At 39.7% G+C, this 20,998-nt stretch overlaps 1 protein-coding gene across 13 annotated transcripts; it reads left to right on the plus strand.

Annotated features, from left to right (window-relative positions):
* The first annotated feature begins 1,061 nt into the window (after nt 1-1,061).
* LOC103715229 (UBP1-associated protein 2B-like) lies at nt 1,062-20,227 on the plus strand. 13 transcript variants are annotated; one of them, XR_003387189.2, is made up of 6 exons: nt 1,063-2,700; nt 3,536-3,656; nt 11,770-11,882; nt 19,160-19,354; nt 19,456-19,569; nt 19,733-20,227. XR_003387189.2 is itself a non-coding variant. In XM_026807743.2 (2 exons), exon 1 carries the CDS (start codon nt 1,224-1,226, stop codon nt 2,697-2,699), a length of 1,476 nt encoding a protein of 491 aa, XP_026663544.2. In that variant the 5' UTR covers nt 1,062-1,223; the 3' UTR covers nt 2,700; nt 3,151-3,409. The 13 variants fall into 13 exon arrangements, 2 of the variants coding, with proteins under 2 accessions (XP_026663544.2, XP_008801015.2); XR_003387188.2 differs by having other exon boundaries at nt 19,160-19,569; nt 19,730-20,227; XR_003387187.2 differs by having other exon boundaries at nt 19,160-19,569.
* Nucleotides 20,228-20,998: the final 771 nt, after the last annotated feature.

Raw genomic sequence — 20,998 nt, forward strand, 5'->3', positions numbered from 1 at the left:
TTTGAAAAATCTAATTTACTACTCTTCCTTTTGGGTTGTCATCTTGGGTAACACTCATAAAAGTGGTTTTTCATTAGAACATAAGATCTACAATATATGTGTATTATTGCAATAGAAAGTTTCTCATTACAACTCTGCCCGAGTTTCAATATTAATTTTTTATTATTTTTAACTTATATTTCATAAAAGTGGTTTTTGGTTGGAGAATGAGACTTAGAATAGCCTCATGTCGGTCAAGCATCCTTCGCAAAATGGGCATAGACTTGGAATAGACTATATCTACTTAAATCGCCTTATAGATATTTTTTTTAAGATGTAAACTATTCAATGTCCACCTTCGAATGGACTTATGCCCGTTCTTTATACCCACTTCATTCTTTTAAATTACAAGTGCAAAATTATTTTTATATTACATTAATATTATGATATGACAATTAATGCATCATAATAGCGTCGCCAAAGAAAAATGGTGTAATTATAATATACTATATATTGGACTACTTATATAAAATATTGTAATATATTATAATACTATTGTAAGATATCATAATGTAACAATATATAACATGATAACATTAAGGAGTTAACAATACTTATACTTCAGCTTAACTCCTTTTTCTTAAGGAGTTAATGATTTAAAATTAATAATGGACCGTCCAAATTTGAAATCTAAAATTTTTGAGCCAACATTTAAGACCTTTATGCATGAGTATTTTTTATTTTCATTAATTGAAAAATTTCAAACATTTTCTTGATATGATTTGTGTTATTAAAGTCTTGTTGTCCTTTTTATTTTCATCTTATGGAGCACTATACTGATGACAGTCTGCATCAACCATGAAAAAATACACATATATATTGATAGTGAGATACTGAGATTTGATTTATTTTGAAAAAAAAATAATCAGATGATTTGTGAAAAATATAAACTAATGATTATTATTTTCATCAAATAACGTCCATTCTAACAGGAAGACGGTCGTAGTGATAGATAAGCATTCCAGGCAACGGCCGATATTTTTGAGCATGAATGAAAACAGTTCTTTCACACTTGGGCTTGGCCGGCATCGTTGGCCACATGATTTTATTAGACGCCCATCGTCTCGTGTTCAAGTCCCTCGCACTCTTATTCTATTAGACGCCCGGAAGTCCACATTCTAAAACCCTAAAGCAAACTCTTTACCGACGAGACGACGCCTCCGAAGCCTCCTCCCTCTCCCTCCATGGCCACCAAGAAGCGCAAGGTCGACCAAGAGGACGACCTCCTCTCCGCCCCCAACCACGACATCGACCCCCAATCCCTCGACTCCTCCGCTGCCGCCGCTGCCGCCGGTGGGACGACGGCACCGCCTCCGGATGCCGTGGAGGACGACGAGGCAGACGAAGAGGAGGAGGACGTCGGGAAGCTCCTGGAGCCCCTCTCGAAGGAGCAGCTGATCTCGCTCCTCCGCTCCGCCGCCGCCTCGGACCCGGCCACCCTCGCCGAGATCCACCGACTCGCCGACCTGGACCCTGCCCACCGGAAGCTCTTCGTCCACGGCCTGGGCTGGGATACCACCTCCGACGGTCTCCGCGCCGCCTTCGCCCGCTACGGTGAGATCGAAGACTGCCGCGTCGTCGTCGACAAAGCCAGCGGCCGCTCTAAGGGCTACGGCTTCCTCCTCTTCCGCCACCGCCGCTCCGCCCGCCGCGCCCTCTGCCAACCCCAGAAGCTCATCGACAACCGCATGACCGCCTGCCAGCTCGCATCTGCCGGCCCCCCTGGCGCCGCCTCCCACCCCCCGCCGCCCCATCACCACACCGCATCCTCCAACCCTAACCCTAACTTTAACCCTAGCGCGGTTCTCCAGGACAACCTCCCGAGGAAGATCTACGTTGGGAACGTCCACTCCAACGTCGACGGCGCCCGCCTCCATGCCTTCTTCTCCAAGTACGGGGAGATCGAGGAAGGCCCTATTGGCTTCGATCGCCAGACCGGAAAGCCTAAGGGATTCGCCCTCTTCGTCTATAAAACGGTGGAGGGCGCTCGGAGGGCCCTCGAGGAGCCCAATAAGAACTTCGAGGGCCACCTGCTCTACTGCCAGAAGGCCACCGATAGCAAGACTAAGGCAACAGCTGGGGCGGTGGCGGCCCCCCCGGCCCATGCCGCCACCGCTCCAAATGTGCCGTCGAGCATGAGTGGTTTCAATGCGTCTGGATTTGGTGGCAACCCGCCAGATATGGGTTTGGCGCAACAAGCTGCAATTTTGGGGCAAGGATTTCTGGGTGTTGGCGGGACACAAGGCTTTGGACAAGGGATGTCGCCAAATGCTGCAGCGCTCGCAATGCTGGCAGCAGCAGGGCAGAATCCTGGATCTTTCGCTATAAATCCTGCCGTCCTTGCATCACTGAACCCTGCTTTGGCGGCAGCATTGGGTGCCGGAGGCCAGCAGGCTGTGCCTCCTTCTGCAGCCCCTCAGACAGCTCCAGCACAGAGTTATGGAACGGGGAACATGGGGTACCAGAATGCTGGGTTTCAGGGGCCTCCAGGATTTCAAGGGCCTCCAGGGTTTCAGGGTCCTCCGGGATTTCAAGGCAATCAGCCAGTGTCTCAACAGGTTGTTGGTGGAAGTGGTGGTTCTTATCAGACAGGCCCTGGTGGACAGGGCCCTTTGCCAAGGCCATCAGTCGGGCACATGGGTGGATATGCACCACATTAAGGTATGCAATCTTGCAACATTTTTTATGCCGCTGAAACACTTTCTATATGTTTTTTTTTGATTATTTAGAAATGACCGTGATGTTTCCGCATTTGATTTTTATCTCCTGTTGTCAGTTTTTCTTGCTAATTGGAGTTTCCTCTGTTTTTAGTTCGATTACAAGATCGTGGTTATTCATGTGGTTTAAAGATTGGCTGGCTTTTGAATCTGTGTTCGCGCTCGGGGTGTTGGGAAAGCCTAGTGATGCAGCAATTATTCAGAAAAGGAACTGTGTTTTCTTTTAGTTTTGTCGTCTTTTATGAATGTATGGATTTTGGGTTTAACCTTTTAGTTGTGTTTTTTATCCGTTCTCTGTAACTGCCTTCACTGGTTATCTGCAACCGATGATGTTGTCTTTGCTAATAACTCTTTCTTTAATTTATGTCGTTTTGGATTTTTTGGTCTTCTGCAGATGGTTTTCATGAGAGCTTAATGGTTCACACTGTTTCTGTGATGTGGTGATGATACAATAATTCAATTGTTTTTGAATGGTGTTACATTTCCGAATTTATCATTACCAGGATATCCATATATTGGCTATGAGCATTGTGGGCATGAGAAAACCACTTTCTCCTAAAACAGGACTGCTATCGGAGTCCCTCTTATTTGTATGTAAATGTGGTTAGTTTTTTCAACAATATAAGATGCGTTCAGTGTGGTTCTTTGGTTGTCCAAGCTATGACTTTAGTTTTTCTGAAGAACCGTTAATCAATCTCTGCTTAAGCCTTTAATTGTGCTTGCGATATTGGCCCCTTGTTTCTCATGCGGTGGTCTTTCACTTTGACAACAATCAATAGGTTCAACTGTCCAGCATGGCATACTTTTCATCGTTTGATCTCTGAACTTGTACATTGATAGATGAGCTTCCATCAACATTATGTCATGCTGTAGACATACTCTCGCTGCATCACTTTGGCTGTAAGTTAAGCCTCCTGCACTTGTTACTTCTTTATGTATGTTTGCGTAGTTGATTTTCATATTATATTCTAAGTGTTCATTTATCATTAGTAATCCTCTTCACAAAAATGTGTTCTTTGCATGCTATCATCAGATCGTATTTACTACATGTTGAGAAAAATGAGTCAAATAAAGATAATAGAATCATGAATAAGCAAGTCAAGTTTAATAGCACTATTCTCATGCACATGGATACTAATGTCTTAGATCTGCTTTCTTGATTCACTTATGTTATGTAGATAATCCATAAATTGTTAACGATATTTGATATATTAATTTCCAGGATGAACTTAAGTGATTATATAATATGATTATTAGTCTAAAGTCTTAGAGGCTGATCATTTCATCACAAGTGAATCAGCCAGGTGAAAAGGAAGCCCTCTGCCAGTTTCAGAACAAAAGTCCGCAATAGTAAGGTTTTGCTTTTTTTTTTAAAATTAAAATTCAAGGCATGAAGTGTCAAGAAACCTGTTCATAACTCTGGATATCACCCCTTATGATTGTCTTACTGTCCTAGTGCATTTGAAGATTCTTCTTTACAGAAATCATGTTATTCCTTTCACGAAGCTACGAACCTTTTCTGTAACCCTCTTGCTTCAAAAAATGAGCAATCCCTTTTGTCTAGAAGAAAATTTCTCTTCATTCAATTATCTATAGGTCAGCCATTAATATGTGAAATGTTGTTTTTTGCATGGTAAATTCTGCATATGTGCCACATCAGCACTAACAGAGGCACTGTAGAATGACCTGTTTTTGTGTGTCTTGTGTGGAGAAAACCATGTCTTTGTTCTTATTCCAAATGTGTTGCTACTTTGCATATTATTAGTCCTATGATTTACTGCCACTTCCGTCATGTCATCTCTGTACTCCCTTCTATCTTGTCACATTTTCAAAGCATCGGGCTTTATATGATTGTCTCAGACTTCTGCCATGCTCATGCTGCTGACCCTGCTTTGGCAGTGGGGATGGGTGGCACCAAATCAGGGCTATAGCATGGGGAACATGGCATCTCCACTATCCTAGAATGTGGTCTTGGCAGTGGGGAGGGGTGGTACCAAATCAGGGCTATAGGATGGGGAACATGGCATCTCCGCTATCCTAGAATGTGGTCTCTTGGGGCTCTCTAATTTTCATGATCCCCCAACTTTGTTTTTTTTTTTTTGGGGGGGGGGGGAGTTGGTGGATTGGAGTTGGTGGTTCATATCAGGGGCATCCTATGGGGCTAAGCCCAAGGATGCACATGAACTAAATTGTAAGTCTTGCAACAGTAACTTCTGGCTGCTGATTGGTGCTTTGTCTTTTTTTTGTTTAATATTGAGTTTGTTTTATTCATACAGTTTTGTTTGATATTGAGATTATGTTTATTCTTGTGGTTTAAAGATCAGATAGCTCTAGAACTGTATTGGTACATGGGGTATTGACAAAATATTCCAATTTGATAACTGTTCAGAAATAGAACTTTTTCTTAAGTTTTATTCCCTTTTATAGATGAATGGATTTTAAGATTTATCTTTAGTTGTTTTTTTCCCTTCGCTCAAACTGTCATCACCATTTCTCTGTAATGGACGATGCTGTCTTTGCTTGGATTTTTTGGACTTCTGCTAATGATTTTCAGTGAGCTTAATGAATAGATCACAGTGTGACGTTGGAGCGCCTAAGACGCATGTGACACTGCATGAGTTGCGGGTCTCGTACGTGTGGTTTTCGGGACACGACTAGTTTTGATGATTAGTCATTTTTCTATTTTAGTTAGAAAAGTTTGTTGTTAGTGTTGATTTTTGTGAACTTTTTTTTTTGAGAAATTTGATGTTATTAGTAAAGTTAGTAGCTAGGATTTTCGAGTTAGGCTAAGCCTTGGAATCCCACATTAGAAGGTTGAAAAGAGTCCCTTTGTACTACTTATAGATACCCCCATAGGGCTCCTCTTGTAATCATATTAGAGATACTTGAGTTATTGATAGTGAAAATTTTCTTGTGGGAATTTTTCTTGTCTTCTTTCTGTTTTCTGTTCATCTCTTTTGATGGATTTTAGACTCGCAGGGTTTTTGAGTGAACTTGTGAGAGCTGGATATTTGGAGTGGACTGCTAAGGGGGTGTTTTCGGCCTTAGAAGAGAGTGATCCATCCCTGCTCCTTTTCCAACTATCATCCATTCTTGTATCATACGTGCTATAGTGGAGTTTCTACCTCGCCATAATCAACTGCGTCGACATACTCTTTCTCCTTTGAGTTTTCAACCTAAGTTCAATATGCCGCCTCGCTACTGCAACGTCGAAAAGTGTGTTGAACGTGAGCAAGCTCTGCAAGACATCGAATGAGATGAATTGCGCCACCATCTTCAACAACTCCGACAAGAAAATCAGTGGCTTCATCAATGGCAAGAGTAACATGAACGCCGACATCACAAGGATTCCAATCACTACTCTGATAGAGAGCCCTTTGATGATGAAAACGAATGTTCCAATAAAGAAGTGGAAGATTTCAATCCGTTCTACAATAGAAAAGCATTTTCATTGAGAGAAGGTACCCATCACCAACGTGAGCGGGGAGCATATTGCAACCATCGTGACTTCGGTATCGAAATAGACATCTCCAACTTTGAAGGATGCATGCAACATAATGAGTTCATTGATTAGCTTCACATCATTGAACGAGTCTGCAAGCTTAATGAAGTTTTTGACGATCGGCTTGTGAAGTAGTCACCATCAAGCTTAAGAAATACACCAATTTGGTGGAAAAATTTGAAGCGATGACGTGAGCATGAAGGATGTGGCAAGATCCGAACGTGGGATGAGATGCATCTTGCACTCAAGCGTATCTTCTCCTTGAAGATTATCACTAGAATAAATTTTTTAAGCTCCACAATTTTCGGCAATGTGCCATGAACGTAGAAGAGCGCATAATGGAATTCGAGCAGCTCGTCATGATGTACGATATTAAGGAACCCAAAGTGCCTATAGCACAATATCTTGGGGGATTGAAGCCTGAAATTGAGCAAGCAATGCAACTTCAACCCTATTGGATGTTGAACAATGTGATACAATTGGCAACAAAGATCGAGAAGTAGCAACTAAGAACAAGTAGTTTGCGCTTTCCAAGGTATAGAGTTGGATTGTCCAATCGAGGAGTTCCATATTGAAAATGTCGGCACCCTCCAAAGTGAGCGCCTTCTAACCATCTCAGAGGAAGGACAAGGACGTCCTTAACAAACCCAACCGTTCCAACACTATCACCTCTATCCCCCATAAGTGTTTCAAGTGCCAAAGGTTTGGGCACTACAATGCCCAAATAGAAATCTATATCTTTGGTGCCAAAAGAATCGTGCGCATAAGAGGAGGAAGAAGATCAACCAGTCAAATAAGACGAGGAAGGCTTGAGCGAGAAAAACCTAGTGCATGCCGATCAAGGTGATGCCTTGGTGGTTCGTTGCAACCTGAATACGACCGTGGTAGTTGAAGATTGGTTGCACCACATCTTTCATACTGAGTGCACCGTGTATGGCATGGTATGCAACGTCATCATAGACGGAGGTAGCTATGAGAATGTCGCTGCAACGTTGATGGTCGATAGGCTGAAATTGCCTATTGAAGATCACCCTTGTCCCTACAAGTTGCAATGGCTAAGGAAAGACGACGAAGTAAAGGTAACAAAGTGTTGTTTGATCCAATTCTGCATCGAAAAATGATATCAAGATGAGACATGGTGCAATGTCATTTCTATGGACGTCTATTATATATTGTTAGGACATCCATGGCAGTATGATCGCAGAGCTACTCATGATGGCTTCAAGAATACTTATACCTTTGAGAAAGATGGCATGAAGATCATCCTAGTACCTTTGAAGATGGATCATCACCCCAAGCCTCCCATTGGAGACCAGCGCCTTCACCTCCAAGTTTGAACTTCTCAATGCATGCAAGGAGTCTACTATTGTGTGTGCCCTGATCGTGCTAGAAGAGAATGAGGAGTCCATGAACCTTCCTAGGGCAATCAAACCACTCCTCAAAGAGTTTGCTAATGTTGTGCTTGATGAGATCCCAGTTGCCCTGCCTCGTATGTGCAATATCCAAACATTACATTGACCTTGTACCTAGTGCCGTTATCCCTAACAAGCATGCTTGTTGTATAAGTCCCAAGGAACATGAAGAACTTCAACATTAAGTGGACGAGCTCATGGAGGATGGCCTGGTCCAGGAAAGCATCAATCCATGTGCCCTGCTAGCATTGCTACAGATCGTGGCGTATGTGCATCGATAGTCGAGCTGTTAATAAGATCACAATTAAGTACCGATTTCTCATCTCTCAACTTGATGATTTGCTCGATCAACTAGATGGCTTAGTTATTTTCTCTGAGATTGATCTCCGAAGTGGCTATTATCAGATTCAACTATGCTCAGGTGATAAGTGGAAAGACTGCTTTCAAGACTCGAGACGGCCTGTACGAGTGGATGGTTATGTCTTTTGTTCTCTCCAACATTCCAAGCACTTTTATATGTTTTATGAGTCAAGTCTTTAGGCCATTCATTGGGAGATTTGTTGTCTTATATTTTTGATAACATCTTTGTCTATAGTAAGGGGAAGGAATAACACTTGACACATCTCTAACAAGTGTTACAGGCCTTAAGAGAGCAAAAGTTGTTTGCCAACTTGAAGAAGTATCAATTCCTCACCAACAAGTTGGTATTCCTCGGATTTGTTGTATCAAGCCGAGGTATTGAAGTGGATCCTATTTAAGTTGACACCACCACCAGTTGGCCGATGCCCAAGATGTTTCATGAGGTGACAATTTTTCATGACTTAGCCTCTTTTTTATCGACGATTTATCAAGAATTTTAATTCTATTGCTGCACCAATGACTAAGTGCATGAAGAGAGATCAAATTCGGTGGACTAACAAAACATAATGGAGCATTGAAGAATTGAAGAAGAGGATTACTAAAGCACCAGTATTAGCCCTTCCAAACTTTGACCTAGTTTTTGAAGTTGATTGTGATACTTCCATTGTTGGTATTGTTGCTGTCCTCAGCCAAGAATGCTTTCTTCAGTGAGAAGTTGAATGACGCCAAGCTTAAATACTCAACACATAATAAGAAATTCTAGGCTATCGTACATGCTTTAGATCATTGGAGTCAAGGAGTTTATTCTCTACTCCGACCATGAGGCACTCAAGCACTTGAATTTTCAATCGAAATAATTCTAGGCTATCGTATGTGCTTTGGATCATTGGAGTCAAGGAGTTTATTCTCTACTGCGACCATGAGGCACTCAAGCACCTAAATTTCCAATAGAAACTTTGCTGCCGGCATGCCATTTGGAGGGAGTTTCTTCAGCCTATTTCTTTCCTTCTCAAGCATAAATTAGTTATGCAGAATCGAGTAGCGGATGCTTTGAGTCAACGATATGTATTCTTTTCCACTATGCAGCGGAAGTTGTCGGATTTGAAGTTGTTAAGGAATTGTAGGAGAAATATTTGGAAGCTTAGTGCTGAAGGTTCATATCAACAATTTTGTTGTCAAAAGTGATTCCTATACAAGGGTAACCAGCTGTGCCTACGTCAATGTTTGTTGCATCAGGCTATCTTTGAAGCCCGTGATGGTGGACTTGCTGGACATTTTGGATGAGATAAGATAGTAGCGCTTATTAAGAAAAATTTCTATTGGCCAAGGATGGAAAAGGATGTAATTCATCATACTGAACGGTGTCAAGTTTGCCATATTGCCAAATCAGGAGAATAGAATGCCAGACTCTACTTGCCATTGCTGGTTCCAGAGGCACTATGGGAAGTTGTGAGCATGGATTTCATTGTGGGCTTACCCAGGACTCAGTGTAATAAGGATTCAGTCGTGGTGGTTGTTGATCGATTCTCTAAAATGGCTCACTTTGTGCCCTGTGAGAAGATGCATGATGCCTCACACTGCTAAACTCTACTTCTGTTAGATTGTGCACCTTCATGGTATTGCTAAGACGATTACATTAGATAGGGACATGAAGTTTATGAGTCATTTTTGGTGAATCTTATGGCGGAAGATGGGCACTTGACTCCAATTTTGCTCTGCTGGTCATCCCCATATAGACGGTTAGACTGAAGTTGTGAATTTTTAGGGAATCTATTAAGAAGTTTTGTTGGTACTATGTGCAACAGTAGAATCTTTTATTGATCGAAGCTGAATATTCTTACAACTATGAAGTATCCATTTGAAGTTGTATATGGGAGACAACCTTTGAGTTTGTTAGTACTTGCGCTCCTACCAACGATGCATAAATTCAGTGGAGATACTAATGCACGAGCTAAGAAGATCAAGAAGCTACATGAAGAGGTGCGAGAAAGGATTTTTCGACAAATAGTGAAATACCAACATCATGCCAACAAGCATAGGAAACCTGTTATCTTTAAAGAAGGTGACCTTGTTTGGGTGCACTTAGGAAAAGAGCAATTCCCTTCCAAGAATGCTAAGTTATCTCCTTGAGTAGATGGCCCTTTCAAAGTTCTGAAATGCATCAATAACAATGCCTATAAAATTGAACTTTTTGGAGACTATGGAGTATCAGCAACGTTTAACATAGCTGACCTATCGTCTTACTATGAAGATCAAAAAGACCAAGAAGACCTAGACTCGATGGAGAGTCTTCTTTAGTCGGGGGAGTATGATGCTAGAGCACCTAGAACGCACTTGATTCAGCATGGATCGTGAGTCCCAACTGCACGGTTCGGGTGTCTCGAATGCACGGGTCACGGGTCACGGGTCCTGTACACATGGTTCTCGGGACACGACTAGTTTTGATGATTAGTTATTTTCTAGTCTCAATCAGAAAAGTGTGATGTTAGTTTTGATTTTTGTAAACTTTTTTTTTGAGAACTTTTGATGTTATTAGGAATGTTAGTAGTTCGGATTTTTTGAGTTAGACTAGGCTTTGGAATCCCATATTGGAAGGTTGAAGAAAAGAGTCCTCTTGTACAACTTATAACTACCCTTATTGGGGCTTCTTTTGTAATCATACTAGAGATACTTGTGAGTTATTGATTAGTGAGAATTTTCTTGTGGAAATTGTTCTTGCCTTCTCTCTATTCTTTATCTTCTCCCTTCTAGTGGATTTCTAGGGTTTGCGATGCGCGTGTGAGAGCTGTCATCTTGGAGTGGCCTGCCAAGGTGATGTTTTCAGCCTTAGAAGAGAGTGATTTGCCCCTGCTCCTCTTTTAACTGCCATCTACCCTTGTATCGTACTTGTCATAGTGAGGTTTGTCTCTCTGCACAATCAGTTACTTCGATTACCCTTCCTGCATTGTTAACCCAAGTTCAACACCTCGCCGGCCTCACAATGTTATTGTGATGGGAGGATAGTACTATAGTATATTGTTTTTGAACAATGTTTTGTTCACCATTTTATCATTACCATCATATTTATCTATTTCACATGATCAGCATGGGAATCAAAAAATCCTAACCTCTCCTTGAAGTCAACTGCTATTTAGCCTTTAAAAGAATGTACTTTTGGACTGGGCCTTGTAATGCAACTTCTTTTGCTTCAGTTTTATTGCCTTCTATGGGTAGTATGGATTTTGGGATTTCTCTTTAGTTGTATTCTTCCCTTCTCCCGAGCTGTCATCAACATTTCTCTATAATGTGCAACGCTGTCTTTGTGAGTTATCCTTTTTTTTCTTTTTCTTTTTTTTATAATAGATGTGGCTTTGGATTTATGGAGTTCTTCTGCTAAAGGTTTTATCGCAATGTCATTATGATGTGAAGATTGCAAAATAGTACATTGTTTTTGGACAGTGTTTTGTTTACCACGTTATCATTTCTGGGATATTTATCTATTTCACATGATTATAATGGGCTTCAGAAAATTCTGCCTCTCCATGAAGTGAATTGCTATTTAGCGACTGAGTGTATATACTTGTTGGATGGGGCCCTGTTGTTTTCGGCTTGTTTTACAATTCATCCACCAAGTTTTATTTCAGTGTCTGAATCTGGTATAGCTTATTCAGGTTTCCCTTTAATGGATCTTAGTTGTACTCTCTAGTCGCACTCGTCTGTCCTTTTCTTTGACCATGATTAACTGAGTTTGACTGTGCAGCATGGCTTACAATTCGTCAGTTGGTATTTGAACATGTGTAATGATGGAATGAGGTCTCATCAACAATGTTCATGTTGTGCATGTCGTGTGGAGTACTGCTATATACTTACACTGTAAGACTCTTGCATTTGTTGATTCTGTGTGCCTGTTTTGTGTTGCTATTTGTGCTATTTGCTTGGCATTCACTTCTAATTTGCAGTCCTCTGACTGTGATGTGATCTCAGCATTCAGTCATCCACATCATGCCTACTAGAAGTTTTAAAACTTGAGCAATAAATATAGAGGATATAAGCACAATTGATTTAGTTAACTCGCCATGAGTGCCACCACATGTGGATGGTGATGCGCGGCTCTTGTGTGTGATGCTGCACATTTCATACACCACACTCATCCGTGTGCAGACACCAAAGGCGGGCATCATGCATGGGGCTTGGCATCACTATCTGCATGCATGCACTGCTTGCCACTGGTAGCAAGCTAAACCCATTCTTTCCTAGTAAGAATTAAAACAAATATGATTTCTAATTCTGCTCCAACTGTAGACTTGTTCTCAATGCGATGTGCTCAAGTCCCATTCTTTTAGTTATTAATTGAGTTTTTCATGTAAATGGACCTTTCGATATTATTGTCGCTTTTTGCTCCAATGATCATATGTATGTCCAACGAATGAATTGTGTGGATCCTCTCGATCTAATAAGTTCTTTCAGTTTGATGGAAGTCTTGGTAAGCAGATTGGACTGGACATTGATAGCCAGGTTTAAAGTTGTCTCAAAAGAATGGAAGTAATTGAGATAGAATAACTCATTTATGGTTTACATTACTTGTTACAATGATCTTTAGCATATCATTCTTTGTTGATTATTGGTGCAAACATGTTATCTAGATTATATACAGGCCATTATAATTTTATAAGTAGTTCACTACAGTGTGTTAAACAAGCTGCCATCTTAACAAATTTTTACCACATTCTCTACAATCTACCCTAAATGTAGCGAAGCTCTTATTGTCTAAGGTCAGCATGACCTTGACCTATTTTTTACCCCTTTTTTGCATAACTTGGATGGCTGTTTAAAAATTAATGCATCCAATAGTTTTTCTCCCTGTTCAAATGAGGTGTCTAGACAAATCAAATCTTGATTGTTAGTTTGTTACACTCTGACCGAAGAGAATTCATAAAGATACCATCAGATTCCATCTTATTATTTTCTTGCCTTGACTTTTTCAAATAGCTTCCTAGGCTTGGCTCACAACAGAATTCCTTTGTACTTTGAACTTTGACCAATTTTTGAAGTTGTCATCCACCATACGTAAGATTTCTAAACCATTGACCCTTCCCCTTAGCTTTCAAGATTTGTGTACTTACACGATTGAGTGGAAAGACTCACTTTTGTGACTAATAACACCATCTTCCAATGCAAACTGGGACTCTTCTCCCAGTTCATCTGGGCGTAAATGCTATAATATTTAAGTGCAAGTAATCCTCTGAAAAATGTTCTTGCTTTTTTGTAGATTTTTTTTTGTTCATATCGTTCTAACCTATTACCATGTATTTTTTGGAAAGAAAAGGTTTTCATTGACAAGTCTTTTAGGTTATTTATTTATTTATTTTAATTCAAACAAAAATCGGGTTCACTTGGTGGCACCCCGTTTTTCAAGAGTTTGCTTTGGAGAGAGGTCCTGGGGTCAAATCTTGCATCTAATTGTCCTCTTCTCTTTCTTTGATCAATTGCGAGAATCTTGATCTTTGTTTTTTTTATAAAAAAATCTTGTTATTAGTTGATAGTAACTTTGCATGGCTTTGATTTATCATTCATATATATCAAGATTTTAAATATTGTGAGATGGTGGTGCTAAAGTTTCTCCATGGAACACTAGCCCTACTGTCTCCATTGGTTCCTGTCGAGCATCTTGGGAGTGGTAGGTATCCCCAATTTTTTTCCCTTCTTCGTTTCTTTGTTTCGTTCTTTTTTCTTTCTTTCTTTTTCTTCTTTCTTTCCTCTCTTTCTTTCCTTTTCTTTTCCTTTCCTTCCTTTCTTTCCTTTTCCTCTGTTCTTTCTCTTCTTCTTTCTTCATTCCTTTCTTTTTGTTCCCCCTTCCTTTTATTACTTTCCTTTTTCTTTTTTCTTTCTTTCTTTCTTTTCCTCCTTTCATTCGTTCCTTTTTCTTCCTTTTTCTCCTTTCCTTTCATTCTTTCTTTCCTCTTTCTTCTTCTTTCCTCGCATTGATGGGTTTCGTAGTCTTGCCTTGTCCCGATCCTTTCTTCTCATAGGAATAGGAAGGAACGGCTAGGATGCCCTCCATCCCGCTGGGATTTAAAACATCAGTTTGTATAAATGATGAAACTTATATTACTTAGGTTGAGAGTTCCGAAGACAACCACTTATTTTGTCTTTTCAAGTAGTTAAAACCAACTTGCCATAACCAATTCATAGTGCCCATTTGGGTGATTTAGGAATCCCCTCATGCTGATCATTGCTGTAAACAATTTTCAGGCCTCCTAAATAGGGAAGTTAACATATGATATTTGCCTTTTATAACTCCAAAAGTTTTTTTTTAAATTTTTTAATTTGAAAAATTATAGTTCAAAATAACATTGCTGCCACGAATATGTAACTTAGTGTTGCCCTTTTATTTATTCTTTTCCTATAGGACTTACTGGTGCATTTGGCTTCATTTAGTTAGCTTGTTGCAATTTGCTCCTAACTCTTCCATGCATTTTTTTTGTCAATTGAACAAGTGAGTTTTGATTTGGTTCTGGTTTGCTCTACCATTTGTTTGGATCAAGGTCTGCCGTACTGTCTGGTATGGAGCATACCATACCGCACCATACTAGGAGAAAACTGGTATGAAACATATCTTCAAGTCGGTACAAGCCTCGTACCGCCCGTACCAATGTGTACTGCCTCGTATCGAGGCATACCGAGATACGTATTGATCCGTACTGAGGCATACCGAGATAATAATTGAGAAAATAGTTAGAGAGCTATTTTGGCACAGAGGTGTATCGTACCGAACCGATACGATATCCGGTATGGAGATTGCGAACCTTGGTGTGGAAGGTGTCTACATCCACTCGAGTTTACATCCACTTGAGTTGATACATGATTGTCAAATGATGACCTGAAGTCACATGGCACTTTTAATGATATGACGTACATAATAATTGGACAGTACCAAATCATAAATATTAGAGGGTCAATATTTGACATTGAGCAGTCCAACACTAATGGAGAGTGGACTAATCCTCTCTAATCTCTCTCTAATTGACTATAAGCCCATATTTCTCTCTTCTTTTCTTCTCTTTCATCGTTTAATCTAATCTTGTTTTATCCTTTTATGTGCAAACTACCCTTTAGGGTTGTCAAACAAGCTTTGCTTGATAAAAGCTCAAGTCATGTTCAGTTTGAAGCTAAACAAACCAAGCTTAACCAGAAAAATAAGTGTGAAAATTATTTCAAGCTGAGTCAAAAATTGATCTAGTTTGATTAGGCTTGTCTCTACAAGACTTGAATATATCTAAGTTATAGATATAAAATATATTCAAGTATAATGGATCATTAGATTAAGGTTTTAATTGGTGTATCGTTTTTATTCTTTGGATCAATTAAATGCTAGTTTAGGTTCAATCCAAACCTTAAACCAAGCTTCAAATTTAGAATTGAACTTTCATTCAAGCTTAACCTAGCTTCATTATAGTCTTGAGTTGATTTCAGCTTGATTTGGGATCAAGCTAATCAAATAAGCTCATGTTCTGCTATATTTAAAATTAACCTCGAAATAATAGTAAACGTATCAAGCTTGATCTTGAAGTCCAAGCTTGAAATTAACCAAACCTAGGCTCAGCGAATCACACTCCTATTACCTCCCTACCTTTTCTTTCGTGCATCCAGATAGCGTGGCCCTCCTTTTTTAGCTAGTATCCATTCTTGCTTTCTTTTTCCTTCTTGGTCATTTCAAGACTTCCCTTCCTCGCCCATTGTTTCTATTTGGAGTAGGTGTTGGATCCAAAGGTTGAGATAACATGAAGATTCATCACTTCTTTTATGAGGCATAGAATCCCTCATAACCTTTTAAGGGCCTATAGGAAGTCCCCATTGGATCTAGTGTGATTGGGAGGGGGAGGGGAAAGAGTGCGCATGTGCGCGGGGCGGGGGCGAGAAAGAAATAGGGCATGGGTTGTGGAGCCCAATCCTGTCGGATTAAAAAAAGAAGGCCTCTTAAGTTTTTATTCCATCTCACTAGGATCTGGCCCATGACCCCATTGATTTCACTCCCCTTCTCTGATCCTCTCCCTTTCTCCACCCCCTTGCACACTCTCATCTATGTTGCTAGATCTAAGAGGATTTTGCCAAACAAGCTTAAGTGATAGGTTTATCCTATTGACATCTTTTTTTCACTATTTTTTTCCCACATACCCAAATCATTGCATCCTTTAATTTCATTGTTCTACATCCAATCAGCATAAGTTCACTTGTGCCTTTTGTTTCAGATTCAACAACAGTTCTTTTCTTTTTTTTTAATGCTTTATTTATCACTATATTTTCTATGCATACTTATCTGTTGAAATATTATATTTTCAGAGTGGACAATTTCTATGGCGTAGTTATTGCTTGTTTGATTGATATTTAACTGTAAGCACTTTAGTTGTTGGGTTGATCTTACTGTCAATATGGAATTACATATTGTCAAATATTTAATTGTTGTCCAATCAATTACAAAACTTGGGTGACTATCTAGAACCTAGATTTGCCATCCTGCTGGAACTCACCTGAGATTACTGAGTTGGATTGGTTTTGGGCGACTTTCAGGTTAACGAAAATTTACCCAACTATAATTAGGCTTGATTTAGGTTTACCGTGCATACCCTTTGAGCCATTAGGGATGGGTTGAGGGAATTGGCTTACAGTAGACTGGGTAGTTGTTCAGGAGACAGATTGAAAATATGAAATATAAGTCATGATTAGAATTTAAAACTTCCTCAAACATGGCAGAAGCATGCGCTTTCGGTAGGCTTTTCTTTCCCCCTTGAGTTCAAAGTTCAAACTGCTAACCCTACCTCCCTTGATTCTCTGTCTTGTTATACCATTACTCTCTCTCCGCTCTCTTTCCGCCCCTCAAACCCATGTTTATGAACCCTCCTCTAGGCTTCTCTCGTGTTCTTACCCTTGGAACCTAGAACCTTCTTCCCACCGGTTTCCCTCTCCCTCTCTCTCATCCCTTCTACTGCTGATTGTGCCATCACCTCGGCTAACTCCCCTCCCTACTCTAACCAAATCCCCTAGCAGTCTACGTTCAAGTTGCGGCCTTGTGCCTACCGCCGACCCATCAGTAACTCCACCTTATCCTTTGATGGGGATTGCACCAAGGCAGCAACTACAGGATCAATTATGGCTATGATAGTACTGGCTGCAACGGTAGTAATGCTAATGCCAATTTATTATCTCAGACCTTATCGTACTTCTTTTAGTTTTAATTAATTTATCAGGTGATCCACAGGGTGCATCTGCATATGATATGAATGGGTTTGTTCTGTTCTATTTTTTTCAACTTCATTGCTATTATTAGATTTGTGTTTGGGTCATGAGGTTTTTGACATGATTTGAGCCATTTTGTACCCTACTTATAATCTGACTTCTGTACTAATAAACTATTCAAAACAGAAATTAGAGATTCTACTGTTCTAGGGACCTTAGCATGTACCACAACCTCCTCATATATCATATGTATCTGGTACTAAACCTTGTTAATATGTTTGAACCTCTGAAGGTCTAGAAAAGTCAATTTAGTGCTTGATAACGATGAGGTGGTCGGTTTATGACTTTATCTACTTAAACTTTTCTCTAGACCAAAATTTTTTCTCCTTCTGATCATATTATGAAATAACTAAGCACATCAAAGATAATGACTTGGTTCATCATCCTATTCCTTAGCAATCAATATAGTTTTTCCTGAGTTTTGCCTCATGAGATCAAAGCATGAAAGCTTCTTTTCAAGGGTAGGAATCCTTTATTCAACCCGTCGACCAGATATGAACCAGACACAAAATAGCATGTTTGGGTTGGACATAATCGGATTTGAGGGCAGACAGCGTTCTTGCTGAAGTGTAACCTAGATTTTTTTTGCTGTCTCTCCGCAGGCACTTGTTTTGTTTAATATCCACATTGGCTTCTACTGTTGAAGTCTTATTAAATAAGGTTAGAAAAAAGAGCTACTTTTCCCACCAAAAGAATGATATCTTTTCTTCGATGATCAAGGTTCTGTCTCATTTTTTGGTACTCGGTTTCGCATATAGATGCTCCCATATTTGAAACCAGCTTGAATGTGGCAGAGGTGCTCCCACAAGGATCCTAAGAAAAAGGATCGGCCTAGCCTAGTCGTATCCACTTGGAAGCTAATAACCATGCGTCAAGTAATGTTCAGTTCTTGAGAGCATTATCTGGAATACCATGGACATAGAAAAGGTGAGAGATGATTCATGGACTAGGGCCGGCTATCACCTTGGACCTTCTAGGTGCTCCTTGGAACATCAACATGCTACATTTCATTCACATTCCCAGCGAACTATCCATAACAACATTTATTCCAAGCCTTCGATTTGCAACCAAGGCCCATTCTCTATCGTAAGCTTTTGCCCTATTGATGTCATTTGCTGTAATATTATAAGCTCATAAATACTTCAATGAAGTGATTCACATCATAGCAGCAGAAATTAAATAAGGACTTTATGGCCTATAGCTTAGTGATCGATTCATTTCCTGCCACCTTTTATAGAATGTTCGCATTGTTGTCGGTTGATTGAGTTGTTTGTGTATGGTAATTACATGCTCCATGCTAATTTGTGCAGATATCTTAGTGTGACTATGAGTTGATGCTATTTATTGCAGTCATAACCTTACAAGGATAACAAACTGAGCTTCTGGTTATTTGAATTACTAGTAAAAGGAGGCAGTAATTATTTGATGAAGGTGATATAATGACGGATGTTTCTGTAAGAAGCTTACTGGTGATACAGGAAAGTAAAAGGAGATGCCATGCAAAGAGATATAGCAAAATTCTGGAGATGCCTAATGGAGATAAAGAATGTTATTAAAACCAATTCGAATGTTTTGAGAACAATAGGTACGTGGAGAAGGGGAAGACTGAAGAAGATTGGACATATGTAATAGGCTGGGATTGCACTCATGGATTAAGGGACTTGGCATGAGACTTGCTGCAACCTTCTATTTTAAGTTCTGCATCCTTTGCTAATACTATTCCCCTTTGCGTGCTCATATTAGCTTATGCCTCTCATTTTTGGATTTGATTCAAGCTTTTTCACATATGCATATTGCTATTCGAAATTATTTCTTGTTTAATTATGACTATTCATCTCTTCTCCTGTTTCAACAAGATTGTATATATGTAGTTGGGGGCCAGTATTAATTCTAACACGGACCAAGTGGAGGTCTCAGATGCAACCGTTAAATATTAGAAATGAGATATCTTGAATTCTTGGAGACTACTTGATGCTTCCAGGCCACAATGGAAAAAGGGGAAACATAGAAAAAATGAAAATTAGCTGGACCATCTGACTGGAGATTCTAAGGTAGTATATATGAATGTTATAATAATTCCTATAATGTTGAACAGAAATAAAAGAGAAAAACCTTTAATAATTCCTCTTACGTTTTCTACTATGGATTCCAGTCTGTCAGGTGCTATGGGTGGCAACACCTCTGCCACAAAAGAATGACCTAGTAGGTCCTCTACTTACATCACTAACTGATGAGCCTATTTTACATTGCACACCTGATGGATTGAGTGAGTAACATGTCTTTGAATCTGGTATTATCTTCTTCTTATTCTGTGTTAGGGTTCGTATTCTTCAATGGGAAATGTCTTATTGTACCCGCAGCATTCTCACATAATTTCAACCGACTGTTCTGTCTCCTTACTGCTCTTTATTGCAATCTTTGTCTAGCAGCCAATTGAGTGTTCCGTGGCAAAAGTCGCAACTGAGAAAGATGTCCGCTGAACCTCAGGCACGTGTGCTTGAAGAAATGATGTAAGTATCAGATAATTGGCAGTTCCTTGACCTGTCTAAATTCAGCATCACTCGTAATCATTATCCCTGTGCTTTAACTGATAAATGTGCTTCCAATATGTTATGCGTTATCTTTATTGTCTAATGACGGAACTGAATTTAGCTACTTATTAATCATCAGAAAACAGCACTGCGAAGAAAGAAACCAATATGCCACATAGCATGTAACTAGGCAGGTTGTAAGTGCAGTTATAGCTCTTGTTTTTTAAGAGGTTGTGGTGCTCAGATCAACTGGGCAGGTTGTAAGCACCTTACTGAATTCTGTTTTCCAGGCAATTTTACTGTACACGGATAATGGTGCATGTGGAGACACGGTTCTTGTTATTTATGCCAGCGCTCATTTTTTTCATGGGCATGCTGCCATGATTAACTCCATTGCTAATATTTGTCAGGATCCATATCATAAGGTGGCTTGTATTTGTGCGCCTAGTTAATATGATTGGAATCTAATTGAATCGTGTTTGAACCTAAATCATAGGCTTAATTTAATACAAATAGAATATTATAAGGTAATTTATATAATATTTTCTATATTTTATGTTTGATTAAGGCATTATGTTAATTGCTTGAATCAGTTAAGCACTAATTCAAACTTGAATCAAGTTCCTACGTGAGCTTGAGTTGAGGAGTTGATTTCAACTTTGAGATTATCAAGCTGATCAATTAGGAAGGAGTTCGGTTTAGTTTAAAATTAAGTTCAAATTAGACTTTGACCAAATAATGAACAATTCAAGCTCAGATCTTAAAATTTGGCTTGAATGAAATATCAGGCCGAGCTTGCCCATGTCTTTTTTATAAAATATAGTGTGGCACATGGAAGCCACATGAGAGATACTATGAATACTTGTGATCTTCCACTCTGAGTTTATTAAGATCTGATGAAATGCGGCCATAGCCTAGAGGGATGCCCTTTTCTTGCATCTTTCCCTCAAATAACAACTGAAGTAGATATGATATATTAAAATTTAAAACGGAAGTGATTCTAGTAGCGTAAAGGAGAATGACTAGGGATATAGGCCAATTCGGCAGGCTTTTGATCAATTTCTCATGGAGCAAAATACTCCTTATCAGTACCAGTCAAGACAATAGCTCCTTGGCCAAGCATGAAATTGTGTGAAAGAATGATTCGTTCTTAGATGGGAGATA

The sequence above is a fragment of the Phoenix dactylifera genome, unplaced genomic scaffold (genome assembly GCF_009389715.1).
Source record: "Phoenix dactylifera cultivar Barhee BC4 unplaced genomic scaffold, palm_55x_up_171113_PBpolish2nd_filt_p 000190F, whole genome shotgun sequence".
In the NCBI taxonomy this organism is placed as follows: Eukaryota; Viridiplantae; Streptophyta; class Magnoliopsida; order Arecales; family Arecaceae; genus Phoenix; species Phoenix dactylifera.

What these genes read in the sequence shown, in the direction of transcription:
- LOC103715229 (XM_026807743.2), top strand. Translation starts at nt 1,224, where the DNA reads ATGGCCACCAAGAAGCGCAAGGTCGACCAAGAGGACGACCTCCTCTCC.